We start from the raw sequence: 17637 nt of genomic DNA on the forward strand, positions 1-17637 counted from the left end.
TCTGAGCATAAGGGCGGAGTGGTGCTCACTCCCAGAGCCCCGTTCTGGTTGAAAGCCCCGCTTTTTTGGTAACAGACATTTTTTAATGTGCAACATTTGGGAAGGGGTCAGCTTTAGTCACGACTTCTGGGGAACAGGGTAACTTTCCAAAACAAGACTGTTGCTTGCTTTTTGAAATCGTTGTAGGAAAATGCACAGATGCTTCAGCTTAGCTTTTTTTAATTTAAAATGCTCAAGAGCCACCCTCCCATGTTCCCTCCTCGTACTGTCCTTCATCCCGTAACAGCAAACCCTCATTTCTCCCGAGCTCCCTGCTACTTCCGAGCCCAACCAGGAGGCAGGGGCTGTTCTCCGCAGAGGGGAGGGGAAGCACTGGCTGTTGGTACTGCTGCACGGGCGGTGGGAGCTGGGTGCTCTCTCACAAGATGTGTAAACGCAGGGCCGGGGAAGCAGCTGGGGAGAGACCAAACCTGGGCCTTTTGTCCCCTGAACCCCAGGGCTGGCAGGGTTTGCTCTGGCAAAGCCCTCGTGCTGGCCCGGGGCTGCCAGTGCTGCATCAGGGCGGGGGGCCTGGGGGGTCGGCCGCAGAGCTGCCTCCCAGCCAGCACGGGAATCTGTCAAGCACGCCGTCCGGCAGTTCGCCATTGCGCTCTGCTGCTCTTTTGGGAAGTAGCTAATTTGGGAAATGCGCAAAGGCCGGAGGAGCTGGCACAGGGCGCAGGGAGCCAGAGCCAGCAGGGAAATTCCTCTCCCTGTTTTTGGTGGAAAGCATTGATCCACCCGGGCCAGGGCAGCTGGGAGAATCTTCACTAGGCGTCAGGCTGGTAGGTCTCAAGGAGATGCTTGCAGAAATAGAGAATTTGCTTTGGTTTGATTTTTTTTTTTTTTTTAAATTCAAGTTGATTCGGTGGGATTTTTTTTATGCACAGCATAAAGTGGTTTTAAAGCTGGAAATTAGCTCTGTCAAAACAGCAGCAAGTTATGGTCTGTCCTGCTCTTTGGGTCATGAAACACCAGAGTCTGACTTAGCACCATTCATTGTGGGAAGGGGGCCCGAAACATGTGAATGGGGTGAGGGGGGGCCGGGGCTGGGGTGCATGCATCCTGCCCTGCTGACACCATGGGCTTGGCTCCCCTGCAGAACACCTACCGTCAGGACCCGCTGCGGCTGGTGGCTGTCCTGAAAGCGATCCTGGAGGGCGAGAAGGCTGCTGTGCTCAAGAGGGTGCGTGGTCCCTGCCCTCCTCCCGGGGCACCCCGAGGCACGGGGCCGGCTCTGGGCCCTGCTCACCCCGCTCTGCTCTGCCGCAGGACCACCACCTGCCCCTCAGCTTCCATCGGCGGCAGGAGGAGCTGAAGTTCAGCCTGGGGCTGCAGCGGCTGCAGCACCGCGTGCGTGAGATCCAGGCGCTGCGGGATGGCCCCGCAGGTGAGGGGCCGGGGCACGATGGGTCCCTGCTCAGTGTGGGTCTGCCGTGGGGCACAGCAAAGGCAGCGTGCCCCCCTGGGGTGCCGGGCAGTGCAATGCAGACGTGCCACCGCTGTCCTTCCTCCACAGCCTCTCTGCAGCAGAACGTGCGGGACCCGCAGCTGAAGACAGAAGCGAAAGCCCCAGAGAGCGTGAGTGGGGATCTGGCGCACCAGGGGAGACCTGGCAGCCTTGCCTGCCGGGGAGAGGGCAAACAAGCTGTGGGGCAGGGAGGCAGTGCAGGGCTGAGGGTTTAGGTGCCCTGGGGGGATGATGTAGGGCTGTGGGTCTCTGCCAGGGGGACTGCGCAGTGCAGAGCCCCATGGCTGGTGCTGCCCCACAGGAGCTGCCCACCCTGATCCTGGAGGCCATGAAAGAGCTGGAGGCAGCCAAGCAGCAGGTACTGAAGAGGATCCAAATCTGGAAGAGGCAACAGCAGCTGGCAGGGAACGGGGCCCTTTTTGAGGAGAACCTAGCTCCCCTGCAGAAGAGGTGAGGTGGCATGGGGTAGCGATGGGGGACCCAGAGCAACCCTCCTGCTCCCTCTGCTCCCGAGCCCACTGGCCTGAGGATCGCTGGGAGAGTGGTGGTCTGGCTCTGCTTTGGCTGAGGGTGCCCCTTTCCCCATGGTTCCCTTGGCAGATGTGAGAGCCTGGTCGAGGTTTACTTCCAGCTGCACCAGCAGGTGATGGCGGCGAGCACAGAGCTGGGGGCTGAGCTGCTGCCCCGGCTCCTGGAGCGGTTCAGCGAGGTGTTATCCAGCCTGGTCAAGAGGTAACGGGCCGGGCGGCCGTGGTGGCAGAGGGGCAACATTGGTCTGGAGAGGTTGGTGGCAGAGCTGGCAGGGGTGTTGTGCTGGGCACCATTGTCTCCTCTTGTCCCCAGCTCCTTCCTGGTGGAGAAGCAGCCCCCGCAGGTGCTGAAGACCCAGACCAAGTTCCAGGCGAGTGTCCGGTTCCTGATGGGCCCCCAGCTACTGAAGGCATCAGCCAAGCCCTACATGGTGCGGGCCGACATGGTGACAGAGAAGCAGGCACGGGAACTGGCGTTCAGCGCCTACAGCAGTGTTCTCAGGTGAGCGGCCAGATGGCCACCACAGGGGTGAGGGGGCTGCCATGCCTCCACCGTGCCTTTGACCCCCTCCTCTGCCCAGTGAGAGCACAGGGGAGATCATGCATAACGTGGTGGCCTTGGAGACCAACCCCACCAGTGGGACCTGCTGTGCCAACTTCAAGAACGTGGTGAGTGCCACCAGCGAGGGGCCATACGGGGGCTGCGGGACAGGCTGGGGGCTCTGCTGGGGTGCTGGGAGGCCCTGAGGCACCTCTGCCTGAGGCCCTGATGGCAGAGCCATCCAGGAGAGTGGGCTGGGGGGCCCCAAGGCTGGTGCTTCTCTGGGGGTGACGCTCAGCTCTCCCCTCCCCAGTTGCTGAAGAAGATCAAGCGCTGTGAGCGGAAGGGGTCAGAGTCAGTGACGGAGGAGAAGTGTGCCGTCCTGTTCAGCACCACTGTGACCCTGACCCCCAGCAACTTCTCTGTCCACCTCCAGGTACCGGCCCCGCTCCTGCTGAGCCTTCCCCTGCGGGACACATGGGCCCTGTCCCAGGCTGCTCCGTGCAGAGCCCCATACCAGGCTGGGAGGATCCCAGGGCAGCCAGCCCCACTTCACTCAGGGTGACCTCTGGGCTGAGGGGGGGCCGCTTTCTGCCCCCAGGTCCTGTCTCTGCCCATCGTGGTCATCGTCCATGGGAACCAGGACAATAATGCCAAAGCAACCGTGCTGTGGGATAACGCCTTCTCCGAGATTGTGAGTGCCACGAGCTGGAGGGAGAGGCTGCAGGGCGAGGGAAGGAGCTGCCGGGACACTGGGATTGGGTCCAGCTCTGGCATGGGAACAGCAGGCAGGCTGGAGCAGGAACACTGACACGCAGGTGGGATGCAGCGGACTGGACAGGGCGGCGGGTGAGCCGCTGTCCTGCCCTGCCACAGGACCGGCTGCCCTTCGTGGTGGCTGAGCGGGTGCCCTGGGAGAAGATGTGTGATACACTGAACCTGAAGTTCATGGCGGAGGTGCAGACCACCAAGGGGCTTCTCAAGGAGCACTACTTCTTCCTGGCCCAGAAGATCTTTAACGACCACAGCGCCAGCCTTGAGGACTTCCAGAGCCGCAGCGTCTCCTGGGCCCAGTTCAACAAGGTTACTGGGAGGGCTAGCCAGGGTGGGCAGGGGCCAGCATGGCCCTGGGGAGCCTCACACCCTCTCTCTGCCCCAGGAGATCCTGCCTGGTCGGGGATTCACCTTCTGGCAGTGGTTTGATGGAGTGCTCGACCTCACCAAGAGATGCCTGAAAAGTTACTGGTCAGACAGGTAGGTGTCCAGGGGCCTAGCGGGTTTTCACAGCTGCTCTGGGGCCAGGCCTGAGGAGTCCTGGTCCCACCCTTCCTTCTGCCCTGGCACTGGCTCACTCTCCCATCTGTCCGTCCCTCTAGGCTCATCATCGGCTTCATCAGCAAGCAGTACGTCTGCAAGCTCCTGAGCATGGAGCCTGACGGCACCTTCCTGCTCCGCTTCAGCGACTCAGAGATCGGGGGTGTCACTATTGCTCATGTCATCCGGGGCAAGGATGGTGAGATGGGGGGACAGGGGCTGCTCTCTGCTGTGAAGGGGAGGCATCATCATGGCCTGGGGATGTCTGGCATGATAGAGTCCAGGTGATGGAGCCCTGTGCCGTGTTTGCCCTCAGGCTCCAGCCAGGTGGAGAACATCCAGCCCTTCTCTGCCAAGGACTTGTCCATCCGATCCCTCGGTGACCGCATCCGTGACCTAGGGCAGCTCCGCAACCTCTACCCCAACACCCCCAAGGACCAGGCATTCGGCAGTCACTACAACAGTGAGTGGGTGGGAGTGGAGATGGGCCCTGGGCTTCACACCTGCCTCCCCAGCAATGCTGTGGGGAGAAGTGGGGAAGTTTGGGAGGGAAGAGGGGTTTGATATCTGGTCCTTCTGGCCCCAGAGCTTGCAGGGTTGGCCGGTGCTGGCAAAGAGGGCTGGCATGGCACGGCCCTGTGCTGGGGTGGTGGTTCATGGATGCTTCTCCTCCCTGAACAGAAGAGCAGACAGGCAAGGACGGCCGGGGCTATGTCTCCACTGCCATCAAGATGACGGTGGAAAGCGAAAGGTGGGTGTGCGTGCGAGGCCGTGGCCATGCAGGTGGTGTGTGCACAGGCACTGCAGGGCCACGCTGCACCGGGCCAGGGCTTGTACAGACCTGACTGGGCCAGCCTGAGCATCGCTGCTGGGCAGGGGGATTTCTGACCATGGGAGAAGGGGCTGTGTTTGTGAGCGAGGAATCCCCTGTGGGTATCCCGACCTGCAGCAGAGCATGTCCGCAAGAGCACCGCCCTCTCCATGAGCGAGCGCTGACTTGTGCGTGTGCCTCTTTGGAGGCTGGACCTTGCAGTGTGCGAGTCCTGCCTGCGCTGATGGAGATGATGCACTTTTGCAGGGACCAGCAGCCCCAGAGCGCTGCAGGGGGCCCCCCCGAGGCCCCCCAGGTTCAGATGTTCAGCCTGCCCATGCTGCAGCCTGAGCTGCATGCGGAGAGCCTGCAGTCGGTGCTCAGTCCCATCTGGTGAGTGCCTGGCTCTGTGCCCAGCCGTGCCCTGCCCCGCGCTCTGCCGGGCACGTGGGGTGGAGGGCGCCGAGGTAGAGAACACCCTCAGATGCTAACCCCTCCACGTCTGCACTTGCAGCCCCCCTGCTCCCTTCTGCCCCCAGCCTGTCCCCACAGGCTACCCCACGGGTGAGAGCAACATCAACATGATGGTCTCCGACAACCTCGGGTCCTCCTTCCCCAGGTAGGAGCAGTGCTGGTTCAGGGTGGGCCCCCACTGCCCCCAGGCATGGCTAGGTGGTGTTTCCCCCACCTCTTACTGCTCCTCCCCGCAGCACATCACCGATGCCTTCGCCATCCCTGGTCATGGACCCAGTGCTGCCCCGCTGCCAGGACCCCCCTCCTGCCTTCAGGAACCCCTTGTAAGACCTGGCATGCCACCAGAGAAGGACACATTGCCCTGCCCCCCCTTCTCTGGACCGTGCCGCGGCCCTGGGGTGGGCAGACCTGGAGGGACCTTCCCCAGCTGCCCCATGCTCTTCACTACTGGTGCTCCCTACAAGGACACCCCTCCCAGTCCCCCCAAAGCAAGTGCTTGCCCTCTGTGCCTTGGGGCGGGCAAGCACCCTGGGGCCAGGGAGGTACCCCATGGCCTACGTCAGCCCCCCCGTTCCTTGTCCTCCAGGCCCTTCATGCCCAACCAGTACATGGTGGGGGAGGCCTCACAGCTGCTGCCTGGGGGCCCCTCGCCAGAGCCACGGGATGAGGAGATGCATGAGCTGCCCCCGTTCAGATCAATGGTGGACCCACCGCTGCAGAGCTCCCCAAGGTGGTAAGCATGGGGTGTCAGCCGGGGGGCCGGCGGGGGCTGCCCTGAGTCACCCTGCCGCTTCTCTCCCCAGGATGCTGCCCAGCATGGACCTGCCCCCCGACTCGGACTTCGACCACTTCCTGCAGATGTCCCTGGAGCCCCCTGCGCTGTGCCCCCCCTTCACACCCTGCCTGCAGGGCAGCGGCTACCCCGGCCCCGGTGCCTCTTGCTGGGGCCTGGGGGAGTCTCGGTGGGACGACAGCGTCCGGCCAGGGCACGCGTGAGGAGGCTGCGGCGCTGCCGGGGGGAACGTCGGACTGGCCGCCCCCACGGCCTTGCCTGGGTTCCTGGACTTGATACGACTTGTGCTGGGGTGGAAACTCTGGCAGGGGAGGGGGGGATTTTCCGGGGGGGGTAAGCACTTTGGGTAACACCCTGCCACCCCCCCTTGCGTATACGCTGCACTTCGGAGTACGGAGCCGCCGCCTGCCCCCGCCGTCGCTGGGGTCCGCGGGCCCGGGAGGCGGCGGCCGAGGGGGCGCGGGGGTGCCCGCAGCCGCACGCGGTGCCCGCAGCCCACGCCACCGGCATGAGTCAGCCGCGGGGGCGGGAGGCGGCAGCGGGGAACGCGCTGGGGCGGAGGGGCCAGCCTGGTGCGTGGCGGGGCCCTGCCCTGCGCGGGCCGCGAGCCCCTGGGCCCCCCTGCGCTGGCCTGGGGACGGGGCCGGCCCCCTCGCGCACCCCCCCACGGTCAGCACTTGCTTTGGGGGTTGTGAGCTGCGCCCCCAGCCTGGCGTGGGGCTGCGGCTGGGGGCGGGAGCCTGGGGGCAGGAGATAAGCCATAAAATAAAGTTTTATTCCAAAATAACAAAATAAATAATCTACTGTACACGTTACAAAGGAAGAGTTGCTAATGCTCTAAAAAGACACCACACTAGTCCTAAGGGGGTGGGGGACCCCGGGGCTGGGCATGGCTCGCAGAAACAGGGGGCAGGAGGGACCCCAAGGGGCCGGGGGGGGGGGGGCAGCACCGCCCCAGCGCCGGTCAAATGCCGCCTGCTTTGTGCTGGGAGGGGGTACATGCGTGTGACATCCCACGGCATGTATGATACCCTGTGGCACAGGGACCACGCATGGCAGCACACGCAGGTAATGGGGGGGCGCGGGGTGCTGGGGGTGTGCGTGCGGGGTGTGCGCTGGTGCTCAGCTGTGGTTGCTGCGGGGGTATTTACAGCCAAAACGCTGCACGCGGGAAACATGGTGCTGCTGCCGGGGGGGGGGGGTGGGGGTGTTGCAATGCTTGTGCACGCTGTGCTCACGCTTGCGTGCTGTGGGGAGGGGGGCTGGCGGCTGGAGCGTGGGCGCTGCGGGGGTGTGCGCGGGGCTGTGCGCTCTGGCACCGTGTGCCCAGCGTGGGTGGCGGCGCTGACGTGGGAGCACGCGGCACTGCACGCGGCTCGTGTGCCAGTGGCGAAGAGCCTGTCCCTGCACGGTGACGGGGCTGGGGGATGCAGCTTGCCTGCCCGAAGCGGCCTGGGGGACACGGGCAGCGCGAGGGGCGAGCTGATGGCGGGGCCAGGCAGCCTGGTGCGGGCAGGAGGGTCTGTACAGCAGGCTTGAGTCCATGGAGGGCTTCCCAGCCCGGGGGGGGCTGCAGGGGCCCCGAGCCTGGTGGGGATGAGGGTATTGCTGCTGCGGGGTAGGCGCATCCCACTGCAGCTGAGGTAACCAGAGCATCGGTGCAGGGGGGGATGGGGCCCTGGGGGGCCTGTGGCCAAGCCCTCCCTGGTTCCCCACGCCTGGAGCACCGCCGCCGCGTCGCCAGCACCCATTCCCCAGCATGTTATTGCTTCGTTAATGGGGGGGGAGGGGCTGCAGGGGCCTCACTGTCGGCTGGTCTCCTGCTCCACCTTGATGGTGCTGCGGGGTGGCTCCGGGGGGGCTGGAGGACCCCGTTCTGCCAGCCCATCCTCGAACTCTGTGGGGAGAGGGGGGAGATGGCGTCAGGGCAACGCTTCTATAGGTGCAAGGTAGCCAGACCATCTGGACCCTCCTGGCCACGGCAAACCCCACCCTGGCCCCGCAGGGGCTCACCTGGTCCTGGGGGCTTCCCCGGCAGGCAGGGGCTGAGCCGCCCCACACGCTCATGCGAGACCAGCCGGGCCAGGCGCAGCCCCTCATCCATCAGCGTCTGCTGGAGAATGTGGCGACTCCAGAGCCCGTGGTGGGGGAGGCCAAGGGGCACGTCGGGGGCCGCGCCAGGCGGCGGTGTCAGTCGGGGACAGGCCCCCACCGCTGCGGAGAGAAAGGCGAGAGTTAGTGCGAGGGGCTAGCAGGGGCCGGCCACTGCCTGCCCACAGGAAGGGAAGGGAGGGGAAGGGGCCCCCACTTACCCTGCAAGTGGCCATCAAGGCTCTCCCCAGAGAGGCTGGCTGCATCCTCCTCCAGGCTGGCTCGGTACGCGGCCCCGGGGGGCTCCGGCCCCACCGGCAGCGGCAGCAGCTCAGGTCGGCTCTGCTCTCCCGCCTGCCAGGAGCGCGCAGGTGAGCACAGGGCACCATGGACGGGCCCCATCCTGCCGGAGGGCTCTGTGCCACCTGCCCCAGGATGCCTACGGCTGCACACGCAGCACCAGCCCCGCGGCCGCTGCCCTGGAGCCCCTCGCTGCCTGCCCAAGCCAGCATGGACAGCCCTGGGCAAGCTGCACCATCCCACCCGCAGGTGCCCCTGCCCACGCTCGCAGGCGTGCACACCTGCACCCCCGTGCACGTGGGTGTGCACCGCCCGCACCACTGGGTGCATACCCACCTCCTGCTTGAGCCGCTTGGCCACGGTGGCTCCGCTCTCCTCGGGGTGTGCCCTGCGCGGGGGGAGGAGAAGGGGCTGCGTCAGGCGCGGAGGCGGCCGTGCAGAGGCCCCACGACATGCATGCCCGCCCGGCCTCCTGCCACGCTGCGGGCAGCGCCAGCCATGGCGGCAGGCGTGGGCGGCTGCCCGGGCAGGGTGGTGCCGCGGCACAGCACAGATCGGAGCTTTGGCGCAGATGGAGCCGGGGGTGGCAAAAGGGGGGAGCAGCTGGAGAGAGGAGGTAAAAGGCAGCCCGGCCACGGCACCCGGTGGGCAGGGACTTTGGGGGAAGGAGGCAAGGGATGGGGCATCAGCAGCAGCATCCCCCCATTGCCAGGCATGGCCCCCACTGCCTGGCATCCCAGCCATCCTCTCCACCTCCCGCACCTCTGACGTCAGGCAGAAAACGGCCCACGCGAGGGAAAGGGGACCTTGGGGCCATAGGGTCCCATCCCCATCCAGAAGCGCGGGGTTGTTGGCGCAAGCTCCCAGGGGCATAGAGGGGGTGACGGCCAGGCCCCCCCGGCCTGTGAGGAGAGCATTTGCCAGGTCTGGGCTCACCTGGTGACCTTGAGTGAGGACAGGTAGGTGCTCTCCCGCGCAACCTGCCGCGAGAGCGAGAAGAGCTCAACACGCCGCAGCAGCAGCGAGTTGTCCCGCAAGCAGAACTGGGCGGCCGCCTCGTTGATGATGAGCTGGGGGCAGAGACGAAGAGTGAGCAGGGATGGCGATGGCAGCGCTCGCCGGGACCCCATGGCAAAGGCGGCGCCTGCTCCAGGCAGGCAGATGCTGCCTGGGCAGAAGTGGACCCCAGCTCCCACCCTCTCCGTACTGAAGCCCCCACCCAAACCTCCTCCCCAGGACAGCGCCTGTCCCCCCGCTCCACCTCCACAGCTGCCCTGGCCCCTACCCCAAGGCAGCACATCCCCGGGACCTTCGAGTGCGGACCCTGCCGTGCCACCCACCTCGTGCAGGGTGAGCTGCTTGCCCTCGCGGCGCCGGGCCTCGCCGCGGCCATAGATCGCGCTGTGCCGGCGGATCTCTTCCTCCTTGTGCCGGTCACCATCCTCGAGCTGGAAGATGTGCCCCACAGCCTTGGCCAGCTTCTTGTTGAGCTTCATCAGTGCCCGCAGCTCGGCCTCGCCGCCCCGGGGGCAGCTCTGCAGCAGCCGCTCCACACTCTCTGCCACCGTCCGCGCCAGCTCCGGCTCCAGCACCTCTGCGCCTGCTGGCTGCTCAGTGCCACTCCCGCCTGGAGAGAAGGGGGGAGCCCCCGACTCCTCATCCCCACCACCCTCTGACTCAGGGGTGCTCCTCCCCAGCCACGGCGGGGCCGCCGAGGGCGACAGCTTCTCCCCTGCCTCCGTGGGGCTGCAGGCTGGGGGTGTCCCAGTGCTGCCGCCCCCCTTGCCCACAGCCTCGCTGGGGCTGGCGTGTCCGTTGCTGAGCGCCTTGCGCCCGCCAGCCTCAGAAAGCTTGAAGAGGGGGATGCTGCTGACGGGCACGGCCGAGACAGGCTGGCTGAAGAGCCCCGGGTTGGAGGCCCACTCACGCAGGGCCTTCTGGAGGCGGCGGACGTGCAGGGGCTTGGTGGCCATGCCCACCAGCGCCATGATCTCCAGGAACTCCTCCTCGCCCGCCTCGCAGAGCTGCTGCACGTCGTCCCCCCCTTGCTGGATGAAGGTCTCGTAGTAGCCCAGCAGGTTGGCACGCTGCAGCACCCGGTACAGCTGCAGCTCCCCCAGCGTGCGGGGCAGGGCCATGGCGAGCCTGCGGGACAGAGGGTGTTACAGGGGGACAGACGGACATACACGCAGGAGAAGCCCCCTCCCCACTCTTTGTCCCGGCATACAAGGGTGGAGGGGGAGCACCCCGGGGGGACGGGGGGACATGTGGTGTTTCAGGGTCCCCAAACCCCATGGGGCGCCCAGGCCTACACATGCTCCCCCAGCTGGGATGGACCCCACGGTCGCAGCTCCCTCGGACACGGTGCAGACGCGAACGGGGCCCCCCCGCGCCCTGCCGGGGCCGTACCCAGCACCCCCCAGCGCCCCCGCGTGGGGCCGGACACGCGCCAGGGGCTGCCCCAGCCCTCCCCATCCCCGACGGCGCGGGGCTGGTGATGTGCCGGTGTCCCGGTCCCGCCGGGGCCATCCGCCCCTGGGTCCCCCGCCCTGCTCCATGCCCTCCGGTGCCCCGGACCCAGCCGGTGCCCCGTCCCCCCGCGGTCCCGCCGGACCCCCCGTCCCCTCCCGCCGCCCGCCAGTCGCTCACCGCCGGCTGGAGCCGCCTCCGGCAGCTACGCCCGCCCCGTGCGCGGCCGCCGGGCGCCCGGGGGGCGGTGGGGGGCTCCGGGGACGGCGCTCCGCGGCGGGCGGGGCACTAGGGCCGGGGGTCCCGGGGCTCGGGGTCCCGCGGCCGGGCCGGGCGCGCTCGCTCCGTCGCGCCGCGCCGCTTCTGCGCGCCGCCCACACGGGCGGTACCGTGAAATAGCAGCGGCCCCGGCTGCGCCGCGGCGTGGGAGGCCCCGGGGGCGGATCCCGCGGCTGCCGCCCCCGCCGAGCGCGGCGTGGGCGGCCGCGGCGGGGGGGCTGCGGGCGGAGGCGGGGGTACGGCCCCCCCGGGAGGGAGGCACAGCGGCATCGGGAGCACGGGGGGCAGCGGGGACCGGCGCCCTGCACGGCGGCACTGGGGGTCCCGCAGCCCGAGCAGCCTCTGCCGCGGGGGGGGGGGGGCAGCAGGAAACCGGACCGGCGTCCCGGGCGGGGGGCGCGGGGGACCGAGGCGGGCACACGAGGTCACTGGGAGTTCGTGGGGGGAGGCAGGACCCCCCGGAGGCGGCTCCGGGCGGACGGGACACGGGTCGGGGGATCCCACCGCCAGCGCGGCCCCCGGACCTGGGCTGGCCCGCAGGTGCCCGGGGGCCGGTGCTCGGGGGCCGGTGCTCGCGGGGGCACCCAGCCCTGGGCCGGCGGCACCCACGGCCGTGCCCGCGGGACCCTCGACCCCGCCGGCTACGATCCCGCGGGCTCCGCTCGCAGCATCTCCGGTTCCTGTAGGAATTCGGCGAGGCGCGGCAGCGCTCCTGGGCACTGCTGCCTCGTTACCCCAGCGCTGTCCCGGGACCCCCCGCCCGGTGCCGGGGTGCCAGAGCCCTCTGCGGAGGGCTGGCACTTTGTGCCTCAGCCCCCCGGTCACCGGCAGATGCAGGCTGCCATCGATAAGCTTCAGGGTGAACACCGCTACCGTGCAGGCCTTGCCCCAGAGCAGAGAGATGGGGAGTGGAAGGAGGTTTCTCAGGAGGGGGGGACGACACTGAAGCCCCTGGCCCGCAGCGGGAGCCCCGCCAAGCAGCACCCCGGACTCCGCGGGAGGGTCACGGCCCCCACCCCGTCTCCGGCCCTGCGTGGATCGGCGCTATTTATGGCGCGGCTGGCGCGGCCGGGCGCCTGGCGTGGGTCCAGCCGCCCCCGCGCGCTCCTGCCCGGGGGGGCCATGGCGGGGCCGTGGCAGGGCCCGGGGCCCGTCTCCGGAGCTGGAGGGGGGGCAACCGGGGCTCTCCCACGGCCGCATTCCCGGATGCGGGAGTCCGGCCCCGTCGCTCCTCGACTCACCCGCCTCCGGCCGGCCGCCCCCCTCCCACGCCCCCCGCGACCAGGCGTCCGGCGCGGCAGGGCCGTTCCCAGGCCCGGCGCTGCCCCCGGCTGACGCACATCCTCCGCCCACGGCCCCGCCGCTTCCCGGCTCCACCGCCCACGGCCCAGGAGGGGGGCGGGGGGGCCGCCCGAGTCCGCTCCCCGCCCACGGGCGGCCGGCGCACCCGGCGTCCTGGCGCCCGCCGGGGAGGGACCCACGCGGCGGGGGGCACCCCCCTCCTCGGGGCGCCCCGCTGCCCCCCGCGCCGGGGGAAGGGACGCACCCTGCACCGGGGAGAACTGGGGCATCGTGTGCGGGGCCGACCTCGCCGAGCCGACCCTTCGCCCGTGGGATGCTGCATTCCCGCCGCTGCCGGGGGTCGCCCCGGCCCCGCTCCCCCCGGGGGCCCGTCCGTCCCCAGCCAGGGCAGGCGAGGCTCTGCGGCCCGGCCGGAGAAAGGCGCCTTGTCCCGCCCAGGCCCCAGCGCGGCACGACAGGGCCGGGCTGCCCCCGAGGCCACGGGAGCGGGACAGCTGTGGGGAGCTGAGGGGGCGGGATCTGCGTCTCCCGCACACATGACACTGTCACAAAAACAACGTGAGACCGCTTCTAATAGGAGGGGGCGCTTGTCAATCAGGTGGGATTCGAGAGGGGGCGGGAGGGCGTGGCGGGCCGGACCTGTGCTCTGATATGCTAAGGGGCGTGCCTGTCAGAGCCGTTACTAAGGCGGAGCTCGCGGTTGCTATGGGTTGGGCGTGCCTCTGAATTGAATGGCGCTCTTGTTGGTCAGGTGACCGAGGGCGGGACCATAGCTTGTTCCTGCCCACGCTACGGTGATAGGCTGCAGGCTCTGTCAGTCAGTGCGGCAGGCAATGGGGGGACGCGGGCGAGGCCGTAGCGGCCTTTCGATAGGTCGGCTCAGCCATCACTCGGCGATGACGCCACGCGAGGCCCCCCGCTCTCGTTGGCTGCTGCCTGGCCGTCGGCGGCCGTTGCCAGGCGGGCGGCGGTGGCGGCGGAAGCGGAAGTCGGCGGTGCGGCCGCGGCGGGAGGGATGAAACCGGCTCCGGGGCGGTGGCTCCTGGCGCTGGTGCTGCTGCTCCTGCTGCCGCCGCTGTGGGCCGCAGGTGCGTGGGGCGGCGACGTCATCCGGCGGGACGGGGGCGTCACGTCTCGCGGGGGCTCGGGCTCCGGCCCGGGACGCTGCCGCCGCCCGCGCCGTTCCCAGGGCGGCGGAGCAGTCCCCCTAGCCCAAGGGCTGTGGGCGCAGCTGGGCAGCGGGCTGGACGTGGTGACGCTGACCTAGCCGGGCCCCGGCGGCCGGGGGAACACGCTGTGCCCCCAGGGAGCCCCGGAGCACGGCCCGCCGGCTTGCAGAGCGCTCCCCGAGGCCTGAAGGTGCGGCCTGGTGCTGTGGCAGAGCATACTGGAGGGACTGGGCATTCAGCGCCTCACCGTCCTGGTCTGACGGCCTGGTTGGGCCCTCTGCGGGATTCGGGAGCCTCATTCCCCTCGGGAGCGAGTTTGTGCAGGAGGCACACTGGTATTTAGTTTTCCCTGGCACGGCGACGGCTCCAGAACGAGGACTGAAGCTGGAAACGGGAGTGGGAGGTGTGTCTGTGCCATTTCTGACAGTTGCAGGAATGGAGTTATCCTAGAAAAGGACCAGACAGCATATTCTGAGAAAAACAGCGGAACAACTTTTACTTTTATCCACCCAGAGTATCCTTATCTGGGGGAACTCCAGGAGGGGAAAGTGGATGTGTGTGTTTTGGTGGGTGAAGCAGAACAGGGGCCTCATGTTTGGTCCGTGTTGCTGAATCTCTTTTTTCTGCTTTGTGTTGCACAGATGCCAGGGAGTCAGTCATCCCACTCCAAGAGGGCCGAGCATACCATCACTCGGCTTCTCACCGTTTCTGCTACACCAACACGCGCATCCCGCAATGGCACGACATATGGACCAGAACGCAGGTGAGAGGAGAAGGTGGGTCTTCCCAGGCCTAGCTGGGCTGAGCCCTTCTGACAGCTGTGGCCATGCCCCTGTTTGCTTCCTTCCCCTGCACAGATCCGGGTCAACAGCAGCCAGATGATCCGAGTCACCCAGGTGGACAGTGAGGAGGAGCTGGAGGAGTTCAACATGTGGAACGTTGTTTTCTCCTTCCTGAAGGAGAAGCTGAATGACACCAGCATCGATGTGGATCTCTACAGCAACAAAACCTGCCTGAAGGTTGAGCTGCTGGAGGCCGGTACCACATACTGCATTGTCCTCTTCCGACGTACGTCTCCTCTGCGGTGGGGGCTCCTGGGGTGGGAGGTGGGTCTGGCTGTGCTGATGCCCTTGAGGGGCCAATGAGGACATGGTGTGAGGGCCAGCAGGGCTGGTCCTCCCTTGGGAAGGAACATGGGCCTGCAGATGGAAGGATGCCTTCATCCAAGGGAGGGTTTAGGGCACTTGCTGGAGGTTTGCCTGGGACGCTGCCTCTTCCCTGTCCTTGTGACCATGTGGGAGCTCAACCCAGAGGGCACTGTGCCAGGGTTCCTCTCAACCTGGACTCGGTGTCTTTCCAGGCTTTGACCCTAAGCTGTTCCTGGTTTTCTTCCTGGGCCTGTTGTTGTTCTTCTGTGGGGACATGCTGAGCAGGTGAGTCGCCTCCTTTTGCCCATGAGCTGGGGACAAGAAGGGTTGGGTGGGCAGTACCCGGCTAGCTCTGCAGCCTGCAGTCTCTTGTGGGGTTGCTCCCAGTGAGTGTGTTTGTGCACAGGCATCCATGAGCTGTAAAATACCTTGTGCATGTGTGTGATCTCTGCAGGAGCCAGCTCTTCTACTATTCAGCTGGGATTAGTTTTGGTTTGCTGGCCTCGCTACTCATCCTTGTCTACATGATGTCCAAGGTCATGCCTAAGGTGAGTGTGAGGCTGTCTCGGGGCGAAAGACCTTGCAGCAGTAGCCCTTTCTACACCTGTACAGTTGTTCTGGTGAGAGTGCTGGAGTTATGTGGCCTTTGGGGTGCTGGGTTGTGGGTCTGGCTTTGCATGGTGCAAGGCTTGGCAGCTGGGTGGAGGTAGCCGTGGCTGCCCGCTGCCCCACTGCCTGTCTTGAATTTCCCATCTCCTCCCCTAGAAAAGTCCTGTTTACCTCCTGCTGGTAGGAGGCTGGTCCTTTTCTCTGTACCTGCTTCAGCTGATCTTCAAGAACCTACGGGAGATCTGCAAGTCCTACTGGCAGTACCTCCTAGGTAAGTGTGAGCCCTTCGGGCTTGTCTGTTCACCAGTCTGTGTGTCTTCTACTGGAGCTGCAACATGCTAGTAGAAAATGCTGAGGCTTCCTGTCTGCCTCATGGCTGCAGACGCTGCCCTCGTGCTCCTGAGAGAGACAGGTTCCAGGGTCGGGTTTAACTGCAGCCCTGGCAGATGCTGCTCAGCCAGCTCCTGTCAGCCAGGCTGGGCCTGCCGGTTCGTGCCTGCCTGATCTCTCTGCTCTCCTGCAGGCTACTTGCTGCTCGTGGGCTTCGTGAGCTTCGGCGTGTGCTACAGGTATGGTCCACTGGAGAACGAGCGCAGCATCAACCTCCTCTCCTGGGCCCTGCAGCTCCTAGGCCTGTTGCTGATGTACTCAGGCATCCAGATCCATCCCATTGCCTCGGCCTTGGTGGTCATCGCCATCTGCACCAAGAACCTGGTCTACCCCATGCAGTGGGCCTTCGCTGCCTACAGGTGAGGACTACAAGCACCTCTGCTTGCTCCCTATTCCTCGCTCTTGTCAGGCCTGGGTGAACTGCTAGATGGAGTCTGTTGCAGAACCATGGCATTTTCGTTGGGGTTTGGGGCTTGGGTGGGTATACTGGGAGGGTTGGGTCCCTTTTTTCCCCTGGTGCAGGAGAGTGCCCTGCTCCTCCTTGTGGCTGGGAGCCTCCCTGGGGAACAAGTTGCGGAGGCCAGAGGGATGTACTCCGCTCCTCCCACTGCCAGCTCTGACCCAGCTGTGCTGGGATCTGGGCCTGTGCTAAGGGTCCTGCCCTGGCTGGCTGGGCAGTGACTGGTGCTGCTCTGCTGGCAGGAGAGTGCAGAGTGCCAGGCTCGGGCCAAGCCCCCCTCGCCTGCTGACAGAGGAGGAGTACCGGATCCAGGGTGAGGTGGAGACGCGCAAGGCCCTCGAGGAGCTTCGAAACTGCTGCAGAAGCCCAGATTTCTCTGCCTGGACTGCAGTTTCCCGCATCCAGTCTCCCAAGAGGTAATGTTCCCTGGCAGTGTGCTCCCCCTGTGTCTCTGTGTGCTTCTGCAAGCCTGGAGTCACTCTGTGCTGTCACCTCTGGCTTTAGAGATAGAGGCACAGAAGGCCCATGGTGTGCGGAAGCAGGGTGTGCCACAGGGGAGGGACAGATAACGCCTGGTCCCAGCACTGAAACACTTCGCCCCAGCTCCTTGTGCGCCAGGGCCTCACAGGAGGCCGCCAGGCATGCGCATACAACATGCTTCTTTGTGGCTTCTTCCCAGGTTTGCTGACTTTGTGGGTGGCGCCTGTCACGTCACCTGCAACGAGGTCTCTGTCCACGAACGGGAGTATGGCCTGGGTGGCATCTTCCTTGAGAACCAGCTCTTTGAGGAGGAGGAAGAGGAGGAAGATGACTCCTTTGGCAGGAATCACACGAGTTACTCCCTGTCCCAGAACCACCTGGATGCTGATTGAGGCCAGCTGCCTCGGACCCACAGAGGCGAGGGGCAGAACCGCTGCTGCTTCCCCACTGCCCTGATGCCTGCTGAGCAGAGAGACCTGTTTACCAGGGAGAGCTGGTGTGTCTGCTCCCAGCACCACTGATCCCACCCCGAGCCGGGCTGCCATGAACTCTGCAGCAGAACCTGGTGGAGGACAAGGGGGACCGACAGCCTCATCTTCCCCAGGCAGCTCCTGCCAGGCGAAGGCACGAAAGCTTTTTTTCAGCACAGCCCTGGGTGCTGGCAGGGGAGATGCAGTGAGCTGGTCCTGGCTGGGGACCTCAGGGAGGTGAGGTCTGCACTGCTGACAAGATGTGGGACCCTGGTCCTGTCTGAAGGTGTACTGGAGCCACCCTGGCTTCTGGTGTCGGTGCTTCTGAGCTCCCAGTGCGTGAATTGTAGGGGCAGGGACCTTCCCAGGCCTGGGCACTGATCTGGCTCCTGCGAGTGCCCTGAGCCCTGTCCCTCACCACAGCTGCTGTGGCTAGCAGATGGGAGCCCCTCTTCCCCACCCCACTGCCTCTGGGCTGCCAGGCACCCTGGCTCTGC

At 66.3% G+C, this 17637-nt stretch overlaps 3 protein-coding genes across 3 annotated transcripts; 2 read left to right on the forward strand and 1 right to left on the reverse strand.

Moving 5' to 3' along the window:
- Positions 1 to 193: 193 nt before the first annotated feature.
- Positions 194 to 6176, forward strand: LOC309416186 (signal transducer and transcription activator 6-like; the record flags this gene model as incomplete). The annotated part of the gene is made up of 19 exons (XM_082015760.1): positions 194 to 1225; positions 1312 to 1429; positions 1559 to 1620; positions 1812 to 1960; positions 2111 to 2242; positions 2354 to 2542; positions 2622 to 2709; positions 2895 to 3017; positions 3183 to 3275; positions 3458 to 3664; positions 3741 to 3835; positions 3958 to 4094; positions 4212 to 4358; positions 4577 to 4646; positions 4974 to 5099; positions 5221 to 5325; positions 5417 to 5503; positions 5767 to 5913; positions 5984 to 6176. Exons 1-19 carry the CDS (start codon positions 1121 to 1123, stop codon positions 6174 to 6176), a joined length of 2373 nt encoding a protein of 790 aa, XP_081871886.1. The 5' UTR covers positions 194 to 1120.
- Positions 6177 to 7775: 1599 nt separating this feature from the next.
- LOC309416187 (NGFI-A-binding protein 2-like) lies at positions 7776 to 11809 on the reverse strand (the record flags this gene model as incomplete). Its single annotated transcript, XM_082015761.1, has 7 exons — positions 11751 to 11809; positions 9705 to 10509; positions 9301 to 9434; positions 8701 to 8752; positions 8286 to 8418; positions 7987 to 8187; positions 7776 to 7870 (listed from the first exon to the last, which is right to left on the reverse strand). The coding sequence occupies exons 2-7, from the start codon at positions 10500 to 10502 to the stop codon at positions 7776 to 7778; spliced, it is 1413 nt and encodes a 470-aa protein (XP_081871887.1). The 5' UTR covers positions 10503 to 10509; positions 11751 to 11809.
- Positions 11810 to 13429: 1620 nt separating this feature from the next.
- On the forward strand, positions 13430 to 17062 carry LOC309416189 (nuclear envelope integral membrane protein 1-like; the record flags this gene model as incomplete). The annotated part of the gene is made up of 9 exons (XM_082015762.1): positions 13430 to 13502; positions 14225 to 14346; positions 14441 to 14651; positions 14944 to 15016; positions 15186 to 15279; positions 15497 to 15611; positions 15864 to 16089; positions 16433 to 16606; positions 16870 to 17062. 9 exons carry the CDS (start codon positions 13430 to 13432, stop codon positions 17060 to 17062), a joined length of 1281 nt encoding a protein of 426 aa, XP_081871888.1.
- Positions 17063 to 17637: the final 575 nt, after the last annotated feature.

This window comes from Phaethon aethereus, assembly GCF_964289735.1.
Source record: "Phaethon aethereus genome assembly, contig: HAP1_SCAFFOLD_681, whole genome shotgun sequence".
NCBI lineage: Eukaryota > Metazoa > Chordata > Aves > Phaethontiformes > Phaethontidae > Phaethon > Phaethon aethereus.